Below are 17135 nucleotides of genomic sequence, written 5' to 3' on the forward strand. Positions count from 1 at the left end.
TGCAGGACCGGCAGACATAGGGAGCTGAAAAGACATCGGAATATTAAGCATGACATTAGATTATTTAGCTTTATAATTACAGGCCCTGGTAAAACTGTGGCATCAGTATAATATGAGATTGGTAAATTAGCTCTATCAAGAGTATTACAGTGGTTATATATGATGCTAGGAGAAAAGCTGTAGCTGTAATGGAGTGAGATTTTCATATATCATGCTGCAGCAGTCTTGCATTAATGCAGGGCTGGGATAGATATGGATGAAAACAACAAAAAAAATCTGCTGAAAAAAGCCTAACAAATTGTACCTCTAATGTGTTTTGTTAGATTTTGTGCACACAGCATATATTGTACAATGTAATGCCATGTTTTAATACCTTTTTAACCTGCTACTGACAACTCAAAAAATAAAATTTGCAAAGTGTTTTAAAGACACATTCAAAAATAAAAAATAATAATACAAAGATTTTCATTGCTAATTTCCTGCTTTTTCACTCATTGTCAGTGCAGTCATCATACCTGACCATTTGCCTTAACAAACAAAGAAAACAAGCTATGATAAAAAGACAGACAGCTTAGCAAATAACCCATTTTAGGTCCTAAGTTACTGGCAGCCAGCCACATCTGTGACAGATCTTCTGACAGATGGTGATCATCCTGAGCGAGAGACTCCTGTTTATTTGGGGTCTCTTCCTGCTTAGAAGTAAGAGCATCATCTTTAGCACCAGTGACTCTGTCTGAAGGCTGAATTTTCCTGGATGTCCTCCTTCTGACTCCGTCATCTTCTCTGCCTCCTACGAGCTCCATCATGTCAGACTGAAGTTAATTTGAAACTGGGAACTTAAGGTTTTGGATACAGGACTTCACATAAATGTCCAGAGTCTGGCATTACTGCCATCATCTCTCTTTTACTATTTTCTACCCTAATAATCTCCAGTCACTGGCACAGAGAAGTTCATGGACCAATGCCAGCAGGAGTTGTTCTAGTTCTGCTAATCAGCTTCTCCTGTTTATGCAGTAGGATCCTGGGACCTTGATGCTGACATGGGTCGTGCAGCAGAAACAGCCTTACCAGGCTGGATAGGAAGTTAAGCCCCTGAGTTGGAGCTGGAGTGATCTTTGCTCACAAGCAGTTTTTGGCAAGTGCAGAGCATTTTGAGTATACATTTATTCATTTATTTATTTATTTAAATAAAAACTCCTAAACTTCTGCTGTGCTGATTGAATCCATGGTTAACAGGGTCAAGCTACAATTTCACCTTACATTGTGAAATTAGAAAAAAAAAATCAAAATAACAGATGGGTTCGCTTCTTGTTTACAGTGGTGATAAACAGGTTGACAACTGAGTTCAGGCAGGACTGTGATATTTGCAGAGACACTGTGAGCTATAGCGAAAGAAGAGAGCCTGGTGAGGTGGAGGTATGCTCAGGAGAGCAGAGAGATGAAAGTCAGTAGAAGTAAGACAGAATTCATATGTGTGAATGAGAGAGAGAGACAGGTGTAACAAGGAGAACATGTATTAAGTCCTGCCATGATGTACAGTTTGGAGACAGTGGCCCTGACAAAAAGACAAGAGGCAAAACTGAAGATTTAAGATTTTCACTTGGAGTGACCAGGAGGGAAAGGATTTGAAACGAGCACATCAGAGGTACATCAGTTTTTCTAATCACAGACACAGTCAGTTCATTTCTATATAACATGCCTAATCTGCCAATCGGAGACTACCTCTGGTAGAGGTTAGAGGTAGCCAGGTAGCTTCATCACTCACTAAGGTAACATTCACAGCTGAACCCTTTTCTTGGTCTCCATGGACTCCTTGGCCTTTTTGTCTCTGCTCATGCACTGGTACACTCAGCTGCACATTAGAGGAAGATTTGTGGCCTTTAGAGAAGTTTTAAGAGAAGAGGTTTCTTCTATCAGAGAGCAGGGCATTATTTTCTCTTCCCTGGTGTCTGATAGTGAGACTTCAAGCTGTTATTATATATGTTTCTTCTGGGGATCCTGAGAAATAACACCTGCATAAAAGACCACAGACAGCATCAGCCTCTTCTTCCTCTGACCTGAAGAGGAATTTCAGACAGGTCTGAATCAGTTTATAGTAGAAAGTAATAATTTTATGGAATTACAAAGGGTAGAGTTTCCCTAGCACCAGAGACAACTGATATGACACAAATTAAATCAGAAATAGCATTAAACGAAGAATCTGGGGTGATGGTGGGTTGCAAAGCAGCTTGCTGATTCAGCAGTTGTAGAATATAAGTAAAATGTCTGTGAAGGTTCTCAGTCATCCAGGTCATCGCAGTCAAAGGAGTTTGCAAAGAAAGGCGTCTGGACTTCTTTAAGTTGCTTGAAGACGTTTCACCTCTCATCCGAGAAGCTTCTTCAGTTCTGAACTGAGGACTGAAGAAGCTTCTCGGATGAGAGGTGAAACGTCTTCAAGCAACTTAAAGAAGTCCAGACGCCTTTCTTTGCAAATATAAGTAAAGTAGCACACCCTAGTGCTTACACTGGGATTGTTAGTATAGAAGAGACTCGAGTCTTTATCAGCAGTCATTTCAGCTTCTGATTGCATTTCTTTTAGATGAAAGTACCTTTGAAAGGCTTCATAGTCAGACTGAGGGCTGCTGAATCTTCTGGACCACTGATGTAATAAGACTGGTAGCTTTCTCAGAAGTTTCTGCTGACAGTGTTCTTTTCTTTATTAAATCTTTGTAGTCGATGGGTCTCACTGGTGGTTGGCTGTCAATAAAAGTTTGTCTTGTCACTATCAAAGCCTTTGAAGCATCACACTGTAACTGACAAATCAGATCTTAATATAATATCATGGTTAATACAAATTCTCAAAGCACACTTGTCCTCAATACATGGTAAATGGCCTGTATTTGTATAGCGCTTTACTAGTCCCTAAGGACTCCAAAGCGCTTTATACATCCAGTCATCCACCCATTCACACACTGGTGATGGCAAGCTACATTGTAGCCACAGCCACCCTGGGGCGCACTGACAGAGGCGAGGCTGCCGGACACTGGCGCCACCGGGCCCTCTGACCACCACCAGTAGGCAACGGGTGAAGTGTCTTGCCCAAGGACACACCGACCGAGACCGTCCAAGCCGGGCCTCGAACCGGCAACCTTCCGATTACAAGGCAAACTCCCAACTCTTGAGCCACGATCGCCCAATACATGGCTTAAATATAGCTGTTATATTCTAATCTGGCCCATCCATCCATCATCATACTGTGAACGGTCTTAAAAAATTTTTTTGCATGTGTGTCTCACAAGTGTGAAATTCAAAGACCAATCAATAACCTTTGGATCTTGAACAAACGCTCCTTTAGATCCAGGAAATTCTCCTGATGTTGCAAACTTGAGGGTTTCAATAATAGTCTAAGTGCAAGTCCCTTTTTTCTTTTAGATTTGCAGTTTTCCAGAAGACAGTCCTGCATCTTTTGAACGCGGCATTTCGCTAAGGAGCAGATGAGAAAACAAGATTAAGGATTGCGTTAACAAGCCCAATGAGAGAAACTTCAGAGGGCCTGATTACCACCGCAAGAGATCTGCCAGAGAGCAGAGGCTCAAGCTACTCCTTAAATACTAATGAGCAACTGGAAGCAGCGGCAGCAGCTTAAGCCCAGGAAGTTAGGAAGACTCCACCCACAGGTAGGGCGAGGCAGAATGCCAGAGAGAAAGAGAGAGAGAGAGAGGATCCGCCAGGATCATTTAAAGCAGGGGTGTCAAACTCCAGTCCTCGAGTGCTGGTATCCTGAAACTTTTCCACGCGTCCCGGTTGAGACACACCTGAATACAATTAGTAGGTCTTGTGGAAAAGAGGAAATTGCTTTACTGCTACAATATATTAGATAGCATATTAATCAGCATTAATATTATCTCGTATAGCTTTAAGCTGGTCAGATGACAGTTAATACACGAACACCAGAGTAATCATTTAACACGCTGACACCATATTAATCCGTATTACAGGTGCAGCATAATCACTTTCAGCATTACTATGTTTTTATACACACATTGCAGTCCTGTGCTCATAAGGAGTTGAAGCTTTCCCAGGTAATCAAAGGTCTCAAGCTTCATTCAGCGTGACTGTCTGGGTGACACATTGGTTAAAAGCCGGGAGCTTAGGAAAGATTGCACACATGCTTACAAAACACACAGATATCACATATAACCTAGAACTAGATTTAACCATAGGCCTGAATGTACTGAGCAAACATGTTGCACTTGAGCTTTCTTGACAACAGATGACGCGTGGAGAGGACCAGCCCCTGGAGACTGTAGAGGCCAGAGTCTATTGCCTTTTTTGGAAGAAGATGCCAAAAAGAGGAACCGCGATGTTGCACTTTATGCTTAAAATACATGAATGTTCTGTACATGCAAATTATGTGCTTGTAAACGCTGGAAGGGGCGTTATAATACCCTGATGCTATAAAAGCAGTCTGAAGTATAATTTTGGCGAAGACCCTTGCTGACATGTGCAGTGACTGTCTTCCCGCGCGAATACTTCAATAAAGATCGCTTTAACCCACATCTTCTGGACTGTCTTGCCTTTGTACTCTCCACCAATTCTGAACCCGTAACAATTGGTGCATTGGTCGCGGTTGGAAGGGAGAGACGGTGTTGGCAGTGTGGACGTCCATAGACGGGATCCGGTTATCGAAGTGAGTGGACAAACGGGCAGCCCATCTCAAAAGGTAGGCACTACCTGTTGAATTATTCCGAAGTGTGCCGAATTGGATGTTTAAATTAATGTCTACTCATTAGATTACTGGTGACTGTTTGTGTGGTTATGATCTGATATTTTGTAGTGTGCACATTCAATAGGAAAAGGTAAAAGAAACGGAAATAAGAAAGCATAAGTTAAAGTAGTTGGACTACTGAATTTAGAGAATAGGTCATTTGATATCTGTATAGGGTTATACAGTTATAATTGAATATAAAGCTGGGCTTGGGCATCGATACAGTTGGTTTTGTGGTCTCGTAGGATGTCTTTAAAATACATATAAATTATTCTAGAACGGAACTGTGGGAAGTTCTAAGAAAGTGCAGTGTTCGGAGGTGACGCTCCAAATTTCCTGAGGACGCTCAGGATTTTCCGTTGGACGGGATAGTCCGATTGGCAATCGTGGACAACTGGGGACGGTCCAAAATAGCTACTGATTGGATCAGTTGACCGTTTGGAACGGTGTTTGCACTTTGTTTGGGTAATAAAGGTTGGACCTTGGGCGTTGGACGCTTTTAAATTGACTTAGGAACTTTAGCAATTAGACCAGACACAGGTTGGACCTGATACTGGGTCATTGATTATCAAAAACTTGGAGTTTGTCCCTTGGAGGGTTAATGCAAATTTGTCTAAATTAGGTAGGTTGTGCAATTTAAGGCCTTGTAAATATTACTTCATTTATCAGACGTCTCTATGTTGTAATTTCTTTGTTTGTGTATAGGCTTTGCCTGTCACAGGCACTGCAGCCGGCTGGTTATTTTGAGAGTGTGTCTGTGTTTATGTAAATTAGATGCCTGCGTGCTATTTAGACTGACATTTCTTGTGTACTAATGAGTGGCTAATGACTGACTGCAGAGCCGGGGAAAAGGGAGAATTGTCTTGGTGTTTTCAGGGCAGATTTGCCCTTATTTTTACTCTGTTAGCATTATGACTGTTACATATGGTGAATAATCTATGATGTGTTTTGCTTTACACGTGCCTGACAGACACAACACTTGCTGAAACTCACAAGACTGGTGTTTTCTTGATTTTTTTCATACTGACATTGTTTCATTATTTTAGAACCAGCTTCCGTACATACACATGTCAGATTCGGGATATTGTTTACTTGAATACACACGGACAGGGGATTTTTATGTCGTAACCACTCGATGTCGCGTTGTGACTTTAGGGATTCCGTATGCCTTTTCAGTTACTGCAGTAACAGGGTCGTCAGAGGAAACTCTGGTTGATTTTGCATGTAGTAGTCTTGTTATCTTTCGGGCGTTGGCATTATACTGTAGACAGCAGAGAAATTTAAACCCCACGGACGCCGAGCAGGACTTTTTGGCCTTTTGTGGAATTGCTTTCAGGGATTTTGACATTATGTTTGAGTGGCAAGGATAATTGCTTGTCTCCTTTTGCTCGCATGTTCGATAACGGTTCTTGTGTGGTTGAGTGTACCAGGACAGGAGACGTTGTTAACGTCGCTTGTCGCTGTAACGCTGAGTTTTCTAACATTGAGTATGGCTTCACAGTAACTGCGGCAGTAAGGCCTTCGCCACAAGTGTTATTAGACTTTACCGCTCGTAGTCTTATTATATTTCGGGTGCTGGATTTATACTGTCATCCCGACAGAGGTCCCACTCCTACTGACGCCGAACGGGACTTTCCCGCCTTTTGTGCTTCCGCCTTTCGGGGTTTTGATATTGATTTTCAGTGGACCAGATAGATTGCTTTGTATTTCGGCTTGATTTTGCTCGAGACAACTTTGTTTTGTAAATACACTAATGTGCACTGCCGTGTAGATTTAATGGCTGAAAGTCATAAAGCGGAAGTGGAAAGAGCCTCGCTGGACAGGTCCGTACGAGGTAACCGCCAGGACGAACACAGCGGTCCGACTGAAAGGGAAAGGCGACACCTGGTTCCATTGGACGCAGTGTGCTGCAGCGGACGAGAGCTTGGTAGACGACGACCCAGCTCCACCGAACACGGGTGCTGATGACAGCCAGAGGCAAAATAAATCCTCTCACCCGTGCAACGGGCCGACCAGCAGTCTACCTGGGAGGCCGAAGCAAGAAGAACAGCCAAAGAGGAGATCCCCACGCCAACGCAAAGGAGTGGTAACAAAGTAAAAAAAAAAAAAAAAAAAAAGAGAAAACAAAAGAATTTGTATGTCAGCAATACACATTTCACATGACTCCATGCACAGATTTGACTTACAGGTACGCAGAAAGAAGCGGGAGGAGAGGAGATTGGTAAAAATGCTTCTCACAACCACATGGCTTTTATATAAGATAGTAGTAGTTTTGGGTATTTGTCTTTTTCTGTATTTTTGGCAGATAGCCCGGCGTAGCCCACCTGAGCACGGAGGTCAGCCCAGCCCAACACTGACTGAAAAACCAAACACCGAAATGTGGCCGCTGAAAAGACCCAAGCGTGAGGTGTCAGGTAAAAGGGATGATTGTCTCAGCGCATATAATGGCATTGAACTGGACTACGTTAAAGGGTCCGCGAGTTCATACACGTTTGATCTATGTGAAGTGATTGACTGTGAAGGAGCAAACAGCAGCTGGAGGGGATATGATGTGTGGATGTGCAGCCACCCTTACGTTTGCACCAGGGGAGGGAATCCTCACTCCAGCCGGGGAATCCGCCCTGTGCTGGCGTCATATACAGCGGCACAGTGGTGCGCCCCTGGCTGGGGGAACGTGGTAAGTTGGACAGGAGTAGGGTGGCAGCCACAGGTGCCGGAGGGGTTGAAGGGAATAGCCATTCAGAGGGATTTTTCTACTGCCCAAAACCCTATCACACTTTCTCTGGGTCCCTGGGACACCCTGCCCAGGTCACAGAGCCCAGGAAACGTGTTCTACCTGGTAATCGGGGCAGATGTCTCGGGGACAGATCCGATCGGATTAATTAGGATAAACTTAGTGAATCCCATGTCTAATAATGTCACAAATTTTGGTACGAATATTACAGGAAAAGGAGGGGACGGGTTGCCAACCGCTACACCAGAGGAACATGAACCAAAAGGTAGACGAGTGTTGACGGTCGACTACACTAGACTGAAGCCGCAGGATTTAATCGAGCGTGCCACCGGGTTCAGTGACAGTAACCTCTGGCTGGACTGGGTGGCCCAAAATGCTAAAGAACAACAAGTGTCTAACTGTGTTGCTTGTGCCTCAGCTAGGCCGCGTTTGTTTACAGAGCCCGCTCCACTGTATCCAGAGGACAAATGGGGGTACGAGTGTATGCTGCGACTTACGAGAGAAGCAGTGAGTACTGGCAACTGTTCAATCCTGGCCAGCCTCTTCCCACCAATTGACAAGCAGACACAGGTAGGACCATTCAGACCCAGAAAGGACAACTACACGTGCTTTAAGTTTTCTACAGACAAAGTGAGATACACGCTGGGAGATATCGACCCTAGTTGGTGCTCTGTGACACTCACAGGGAGAACCACCAATATGAAAAACCATTCAAATACATTAATAGGCAATTGGGCAAGAAGTGGGCTATATTATTATTGTGGGCAGAGAACTCTCTTGGTCCGTGTTCCTCTGGGAAGTGTTGGGACGTGTGCAATGGTAAGGTTGGGAGCTCCACTGACATTAATCGGCAACAAAGTGAAAGTCATGCCCGAAAGAAACACACGCACATTGGCAGCCAGACGTAAGAGACACATATTGAGTAAAAGAAGCACTCAGGGAACACATGTATACGATCCCAGAATGGATTCACCCACATGGATTGACTGCATAGGAGTGCCCAGGGGAGTCCCAAACGAGTATAAACTGGTAGACCCAATAGCAGCCGGTTTTGAAAACTTACCAATAATCTCTGCTCTTTTTCCAGTGACTCCAAACAAGAATGTGGACAGGATAAACTACGTTCATTATAATGTGCTGAGACTCTCAAACCTAACCCGGGATGCCTTTGTGGGAGTAGTAGAACAGTTGGGTCCGACCTCACTAATGGGGGTCCAAAACAGACTAGCTCTCGACATGGTTCTCGCAGAAAGGGGCGGAGTCTGTGCTATGTTTGGCGACATGTGCTGTACCTTCATCCCAAACAATACTGCCCCAGATGGCTCAGTTACTCGAGCTCTGGAGGGCCTTAAAACTTTGTCCAGGACCATGCATGAAGACTCAGGGATTGAGAATCCCTTTGAGGGTTGGCTGACATCCGTGTTCGGGCAGTGGAAAGGGTTTGTGATGTCTGCAATGCTTTCTATATCTGCTTTTTTAGGGATTTTGGTCACCTGTGGATGCTGTCTCATTCCTTGTGCCAGAGGATTGTTGGAAAAGGTAATCACGAGGGCAGTGGATCCTGGGGCAGTGACCCCAGTGTCCATGATGCCATTGATGGAGATGGAAACGACTGACTGGGCCGAGGAGTGACACAGCACACGGTGTATGTGACCTCTTGTGGTCAAGAGGTCAAAAGGAGGATTGTGGAAAAGAGGAAATTGCTTTACTGCTACAATATATTAGATAGCATATTAATCAGCATTAATATTATCTCGTATAGCTTTAAGCTGGTCAGATGACAGTTAATACACGAACACCAGAGTAATCATTTAACACGCTGACACCATATTAATCCGTATTACAGGTGCAGCATAATCACTTTCAGCATTACTATGTTTTTATACACACATTGCAGTCCTGTGCTCATAAGGAGTTGAAGCTTTCCCAGGTAATCAAAGGTCTCAAGCTTCATTCAGCGTGACTGTCTGGGTGACACATTGGTTAAAAGCCGGGAGCTTAGGAAAGATTGCACACATGCTTACAAAACACACAGATATCACATATAACCTAGAACTAGATTTAACCATAGGCCTGAATGTACTGAGCAAACATGTTGCACTTGAGCTTTCTTGACAACAGATGACGCGTGGAGAGGACCAGCCCCTGGAGACTGTAGAGGCCAGAGTCTATTGCCTTTTTTGGAAGAAGATGCCAAAAAGAGGAACCGCGATGTTGCACTTTATGCTTAAAATACATGAATGTTCTGTACATGCAAATTATGTGCTTGTAAACGCTGGAAGGGGCGTTATAATACCCTGATGCTATAAAAGCAGTCTGAAGTATAATTTTGGCGAAGACCCTTGCTGACATGTGCAGTGACTGTCTTCCCGCGCGAATACTTCAATAAAGATCGCTTTAACCCACATCTTCTGGACTGTCTTGCCTTTGTACTCTCCACCAATTCTGAACCCGTAACAGTCTTTAGCAAGACGCTATAGAACTTGACTGCATGCTGAGGTGGCAATTCAGCCATTTGACTCATGTTACAGCAGCTCATGAGTGAATGAACATGGTGCAATAAAAGTACTTCTAGTAGTACAGTTTTCCAAACACTTACATTTACTTAAATTTACTTGAGTAGGGGCGCCACTTCAGCATGCAGTCAAGTTCTATACTCTTTCTAATGACCTACTAATTGTACTAACTTTTTTTAAACTGTTAGATCTGTTTGAAGACAAAACCAGCTGTGGGTGTTAGACAGTATCATGAGTCCGAAAGGGTGATACTGAATGTTGTCAGTGTAAATACCCAACAGTCAGAAGAGAAAGAAGAATTCTGGAGTAGGTGGATTAAGTGGTAGAGGGTGTCTCCAGTGGGGGAGAGAGTGCTGATTGGAGCAAACTTTAATGGACATGTAGGTGAACGGCGTAGACTCTACGCCGTAGAGGCATAGAGGTGATGAGGAGATGCTGGATATTTATGATGTTAATGAGAGAGAAAAGGAAGGACAGATGGTGGCGGATTTTGTGAAAAGGATGGAAATATTTGTGAACACATATAAGAATAAGGAGGAACAAAGGAGTAGAGGAATATGTGCACAGTTAGACTGCATCTTAGGCAAAAGGTGCAATATGAAAGCCATAGGAGAAGGCAAGGTGACATTAGGGGAGAATGTTGATTGGCAGCAGTGGTGACTTTGGACACCAAGAAGAGGAAGAATGTGAAGGTAGAGGAAAGTATCGAATGATGGAAGTTGAAGAAGGAACAATGGTCCATCTGTCCTCTTGCTGTCTTGTTGCTCTTTCTCTTCTTTTCCTCTCTTACCTTCTTCTCCCTGTTCATTCTGTGCAGATACCCTGGAGATCATTGATAAGGAGACTTTGGTTTCTGAGAGATTCTGTGCAAAAAGGAACTGTTGAATTGCCTGTGTGTTTGGAACCTGGACTTGACTATCCAAAACTTTTACCTGAGCTTTTGTGAACCTTAAATTGTAAACATAACTTTGTTAAACTTTTTTCTAGAGTCCTGCATTTGATTCCAACCTGTTTGGTGGCTCCGAAATAACAATTTAGCCAAGATATGGATCTGTGACTAAATGACAACGTAAACAAACAATCAATGTGAATGAACAAAGTGAACTGAAGATTTGTGCTGTACCAGTAAATTATGATGAGTTGCATTTGCCAGTGTTTGTAAAGACTGCTGCGTTTGATCCAGTTGACCCTGGGATTAGACATTTAGCTGTAAGCTTCTTTGTCTCTAGAGGATGATCCACATTTGGACTTTCAAATAGTTCAGTCATAATTATCTGTACTCACCAGTGTTGGAGAGAAGCTCTGCTGTGCTGATATGAAAGGATCAGTGAGCCCAGTTTAATGTTTCTTTGAAAAGAAACTCATTCTTTTCAAGTGAAACTCTATTGTGACACAATTTAGTTTCATCTGGTAAATGTTCAAATGCCATCCATCTAGAGTTTTGTGTTGACTCATACTGCACCTTTGCTGGCTGGTTGGATTCCTCCTCAGAAACATTTGCAGTGCTCAAGTCAGTTTATTTTAATGGGAATTAGAATCTCAATCCAACATTTACAATGCACTGCATCAGTTCCTAAATGGTTGAACAACTAAAGACAAAAGAAAGTTAATCACTTTTAAGCCAATCACAGCTCAAGATTAACTGTAAGTTGTTCAAATGAGAGGATTCATGTTTGTCAAAAAAGTGGACTTTGCTTGTCTTTGTAGACAAGAGAAAAAGAGGAGAATTTACATTTGGACTTTTCAATCATCATGATCACCTGTGTTGGACAGAAACCCTGCTGTGCTGTAGCAAAATGTTCAATGAGCTCAGTTTCTCATTCCTCTAAACAGAAACTGAAGTTGTTATGCTGCATCTCTCACTTTCAGGTTCACTTCTGAATTTCCAGTCTTTCAGATGTTGCTCTGCCTCTTTCAGCAGGTGAGAGCCAGTGTTTACCAGTAAAGATTCAAATGTAGTCTGATTTCTGATTTCAGCTGAATTTCAATTCAATTCAATTCAATTTTATTTATATAGTGCCAAATCACAACAAAAGTCGCCTCAAGGCGCTTTATATTGTACAGTAGATCGCACAATAATAAATACAGAGAAAAACCCAACAATCATATGACCCCCTATGAGCAAGCACTTTGGGGACAGTGGGAAGGAAAAACTCCCTTTTAACAGGAAGAAACCTCCGGCAGAACCAGGCTCAGGGAGGGGCGGGGCCATCTGCTGCGACCGGTTGGGGTGAGAGAAGGAAGACAGGATAAAGACATGCTGTGGAAGAGAGACAGAGATTAATAACAGATATGATTCGATGCAGAGAGGTCTATTAACACATAGTGAGTGAGAAAGGTGACTGGAAAGGAAAAACTCAATGCATCATGGGAATCCCCGGCAGCCTACGTCTATTGCAGCATAACTAAGGGAGGATTCAGGGTCACCTGGTCCAGCCCTAACTATATGCTTTAGCAAAAAGGAAAGTTTTAAGCCTAATCTTAAAAGTAGAGATAGTGTCTGTCTCCCGAATCCAAACTGGAAGCTGGTTCCACAGAAGAGGGGCCTGAAAACTGAAGGCTCTCCCTCCCATTCTACTTTTAAATACTCTAGGAACAACAAGTAAGCCTGCAGAGCGAGAGCAAAGTGCTCTAATAGGGTGATATGGTACTACAAGGTCATTAAGATAAGATGGGGCCTGATTATTTAAGACCTTGTATGTGAGGAGCAGGATTTTGAATTCAATTCTGGATTTAACAGGAAGCCAATGAAGGGAAGCCAAAACAGGAGAAATATGCTCTCTCTTTCTAGTCCCTGTCAGTACTCTTGCTGCAGCATTTTGGATTAGCTGAAGACTTTTCAGCGAGTTTTCAGGACATCCTGATAATAATGAATTACAGTAGTCCAGCCTGGAAGTAATAAATGCATGAACTAGTTTTTCAGCATCACTCTGAGACAGGATATTTCTAACTTTAGAGATGTTGCGCAAATGGAAGAAAGCAGTCTTACATATTTGTTTAATATGTGCGTTGAAGGACATGTCCTGGTCAAAAATGACTCCAAGGTTCCTCACAGCATTACTGGAGGCCAAGGTAATGCCATCCAGAGTAGGAATCTGGTTAGATACCATATTTCTAAGATTTTCAGGGCCGAGTACAATAACCTCAGTTTTATCTGAATTAAGAAGCAGAAAGTTAGCGGCCATCCAGGTCTTTATGTCTTTAAGACATTCCTGCAGTTTAACTAATTGGTGTGTGTTACCTGGCTTCATGGATAGATAGAGCTGCGTGTCATCTGCATAGCAGTGAAAATTTATGCTATGTCTTCTAATGATGTTGCCTAAGGGAAGCATGTATAATGTAAACAGAATTGGTCCTAGCACCGAACCCTGTGGAACACCATAATTGACCTTAGTGGGTGAAGAGGACTCTCCATTTACATGTACAAATTGGAGTCTATTAGATAGATATGATACAAACCACTGCAGTGCAGTACCTGTAATACCTACAGCATGTTCTAATCGCTCTAATAGGATATTATGATCAACAGTATCGAACGCAGCACTGAAGTCTAGCAGGACAAACACAGAGATGAGTCCACTGTCAGAGGCCATAAGAAGATCATTTGTAACCTTCACTAAAGCTGTTTCTGTGCTGTGATGAGCTCTGAAACCTGACTGAAACTCTTCAAATAAGCCATTCCCCTGCAGATGATCTGTTAGCTGTTTAACAACTACTCTTTCAAGGATTTTTGATATGAAAGGAAGGTTGGAGATTGGCCTATAATTAGCTAAGACAGCTGGGTCTAGAGATGGCTTTGTTAGTAAAGGTTTAACTACAGCCACCTTGAAGGCCTGTGGTACATAGCCGATTATTAGAAATAGGTTGATCATATTTAAGATTGAAGAATTAATTAATGGCAGGACTTCTTTGAGCAGTTTTGTAGGAATGGGGTCTAAAAGACACGTTGATGGTTTGGAGGAATTAATTATTGAAGTTAACTCAGAAAGATCAATCGCTTTATCACCTATTCAGGTTGTAAATTGTGTTTTTAAAAAGTAACAAAGTAACTAAGTAATTAATTACTTTTGAAAATAAGTAATCAGTAAAGTAACGGGATTACTTTTGGGGGGAAGTAATCAGTAATTAGTTACTGATTACTTTTTTCAAGTAACTTGACCAACACTGCTCGGGGGTGTTGATTCATTTAAACTAACATAATCATCCTGCTGTAACCAGGTTTCTGTCAGGCAGAGTAAATCGATTTGTTGATCAATTATTAAGTCATGTACTAACAGAGACTTGGAGGAGAGAGACCTAATATTTAATCATCCACATTTCACTGTTTTACTCTTTGGTTCAGATGTGGATACTGTATTGTTCTTTCTTTGTGATTTTTTATGTTTAAATTGTTTATTGCTGGTTTTTAGTTTGTTTTTTGTCTGTTTGGGAGCTGACACAGTCTCAATGGAGATGGGTTTTTGGGGGGGTAGCAGGAGGAGAGAAGCTGCAGAGAGGCGTATAAGACTGCAACTCTGCTTCCTGGTCCCAACTCTGGATAGTCATATTTTGGGGGGTTTAATAAATTTGTCCATATTTCTAGAAATGAGAGCTGCTCCATCCAAAGTGGGATGGATGCCGTCTCTCCTAACAAGACCAGGTTTCCTCCAGAAGGTTTGCCAATTATCTATGAAGCCCACATCGTTTCTGGGACACCACTCAGACAGCCAGCAATTTAAGGAGAACATGCGGCTAAATCAGAATCAGAATCAGAATCAGAATACTTTATTGATCCCTAGGGGAAATTATTTTTTTGTTACAGTGCTCAATAATAAACAGACATTAACAAGACAGACAATACACTAACTAAGAATAGTACAATATATACAGGCATATATATACATAAGTCGTTTATTAATAAATAGCTAAAAAAGAAAAAGAAAGAAAAAGAAAGAAAAAGAAAAAAGAAACATGTGTGTGTTAAGTGGATGCGTTGTACAGGGAGATAGCCACAGGCAGGAATGATTTCCTGTGTCGTTCAGTGGTGCTTTTCGGTACTCTCAGTCTCTCACTGAACGCGCTCCTGTGACTGACCAGCATGTCATGGAATGGGTGGGAGGTGTTATCCAACATTGTCTTTATTTTGGACAACATCCGCCTCTCCGACACCACCTTGAGGGAGTCCACCTCCATCCCCACAACATTACTGGCCTTACGGATCAGTTTATCGAGTCTGTTGGCATCTGCGACCCTCAGCCTGCTCCCCCAGCATGCAACAGCATAGAGGATCGCACTGGCCACAACAGACTCATAGAAAATCCTGAGCATTTTCTGGCAGATGTTGAAGGACCTCAGTCGCCTCAAAAAATAGAGACGACTCTGGCCCTTTCTGTAAAGTGCTGTGGTGTTTTTTGTCCAGTTCAGTTTATTGTCAATGTGTACTCCAAGGTATTTATAGTCCTCCACAATGTCAACACTGACCCCCTGGATTGAAACAGGGGTCGAGTGTTTCCTGGTCTTCCTGAAGTCCACTATTAATTCCTTGATTCTGCTCACACCACGTGACAAAGGAGTCGACCACAGCCCGGTACTCTGTCTCATCATCCCTGCTGATGCATCCAACCACCGCGGAGTCATCAGAAAACTTCTGAAGATGGCAGGTCTCTGTGCAGTGGCTGAAGTCTGTGGTGTAGAGGGTGAAGAGGAAGGGGGAGAGGACAGTCCCCTGTGGTGCCCCTGTGTTGCTGATCACCTTGTCAGACACACACTGTGGGAGACGTACATATTGTGGTCTTCCTGTCAGGTAATCAACAATCCAGGACACCAGAGAAGCATCCACCTGCATCGCTGTTAACTTATCACCCAGGAGGGTCGGCCTGATGGTGTTGAAAGCGCTGGAAAAGTCAAAAAACATGACCCTCACAGTGCTCGCTGGCTGGTCCAGGTGGGTGTAGACACGATTGAGCAGGTAGATGATGGCGTCCTCTGTTCCGAGACGAGGCTGATAGGCAAATTGCAGGGGATCCAGATGTGGTCTGACAATGGGTCGCAGCTGGTCCAGGATGAGCCTTTCCAAAGTCTTCATGATGTGGGAGGTCAGTGCCACGGGCCTGTAATCCTGGGGGCCACTGGGACGTGGCGTCTTTGGAATAGGGACGAGGCATGATGTCTTCCACATCACTGGGACCCTTTGCAGGCTCAAACTCAGCATAAACAGTTTATGAAAGACTCCACACAGCTGGGGGGCACAGGCCTTGAGGACGCAGGGACTCACTCCGTCTGGTCCAGCAGACTTGCCTGAGTGAAGTCTCCTCATTTGCCTCTCAACCTGGTATTGAGTGAAGGTGATGGGTGGGGGAGGGGTGTCAGGAATCCCACAGGAGGCAACAGTGCTATGGGAAGAGAGAGGCTGGCACCGTGGTGTGGCTCTGGGTTCCAGGCTGACTACAGGTGAGGTTGTGGGGGTGTGAGCAGACACTGTGGTGTCGAATCTATTGAAAAACAGATTCAACTCGTTAGCTCTATCCTCACCTCCCTCAGCTCCCTCAGCTAAACATGTCACTCCTGGTCTGATTGGGGAGGGGACCAGAGAAAACTACAGACTCCGACATTGTTTTGGCAAAGTTGCACACCGATTCAATATTGATTTTAGTGACCTCCGATTGGCGTAACCGGGTGTCATTACTGCCGACGTGAATTATGATCTTACTGTATTTACGTTTACCCTTAGCCAGCAGTTTTAAATTTCCTTCAATGTCGCCTGCTCTGGCCCCTGGAAGACATTTGACTATGGTTGCCGGTGTCTCTAGCTTCACATGTCTGAGAACAGAATCACCAATTACCAGAGTTTGACCCCCGGCGGGTGTGTCGCCGAGTGGGGAAAAACGGTTAGACACATGAACAGGTTGGTGGTGTACCTGGGGCTTCTGTTTAAGACTATGCTTCCTCCTCACCGTCACCCAGCCACCCTCTTTCCCCAGCTGCTTGTGGTCTGCCGGGGAACAGCTAGTGGGGCCTACGCTATCTTCGGCTGCACCAGCTACAGGGGCCTGGCTAGCTACGGGTGAATGAAGGGTGCGAAACCGAGTCTCCAATTCAGTAATCTTGGCCTCCAGAGCTGCAAATATGCTACATTTGTATTTCGACCTCTGCCTACGGT

At 43.6% G+C, this 17135-nt stretch overlaps 1 protein-coding gene and 1 long non-coding RNA gene across 2 annotated transcripts; both read right to left on the minus strand.

Annotated features, from left to right (window-relative positions):
- Positions 1 to 512: 512 nt before the first annotated feature.
- On the minus strand, positions 513 to 3364 carry LOC102077465 (uncharacterized). Its single transcript, XR_267071.4, has 3 exons — positions 3306 to 3364; positions 2589 to 2736; positions 513 to 2057 (listed from the first exon to the last, which is right to left on the minus strand). It is a non-coding gene; the product is annotated as an uncharacterized LOC102077465 (long non-coding RNA).
- A 9071-nt stretch (positions 3365 to 12435) lies between these two features.
- On the minus strand, positions 12436 to 16154 carry LOC112843917 (uncharacterized). Its single transcript, XM_025903262.1, has 2 exons — positions 15900 to 16154; positions 12436 to 13332 (listed from the first exon to the last, which is right to left on the minus strand). The coding sequence occupies exons 1-2, from the start codon at positions 16152 to 16154 to the stop codon at positions 12436 to 12438; spliced, it is 1152 nt and encodes a 383-aa protein (XP_025759047.1).
- Positions 16155 to 17135: the final 981 nt, after the last annotated feature.

The sequence above is a fragment of the Oreochromis niloticus genome, linkage group LG23 (genome assembly GCF_001858045.2).
Source record: "Oreochromis niloticus isolate F11D_XX linkage group LG23, O_niloticus_UMD_NMBU, whole genome shotgun sequence".
Lineage (NCBI taxonomy): Eukaryota > Metazoa > Chordata > Actinopteri > Cichliformes > Cichlidae > Oreochromis > Oreochromis niloticus.

What these genes read in the sequence shown, in the direction of transcription:
- LOC112843917 (XM_025903262.1), bottom strand. Translation starts at nt 16,154, where the DNA reads ATGTGGAAGACATCATGCCTCGTCCCTATTCCAAAGACGCCACGTCCC. An exon ending in TGGACCAGCCAGCGAGCACT is followed by an intron (nt 13,333 to 15,899) that starts GTGAGGGTCATG and finishes CTGTTTACATTA; the next exon opens with TACATGCTTCCCTTAGGCAA.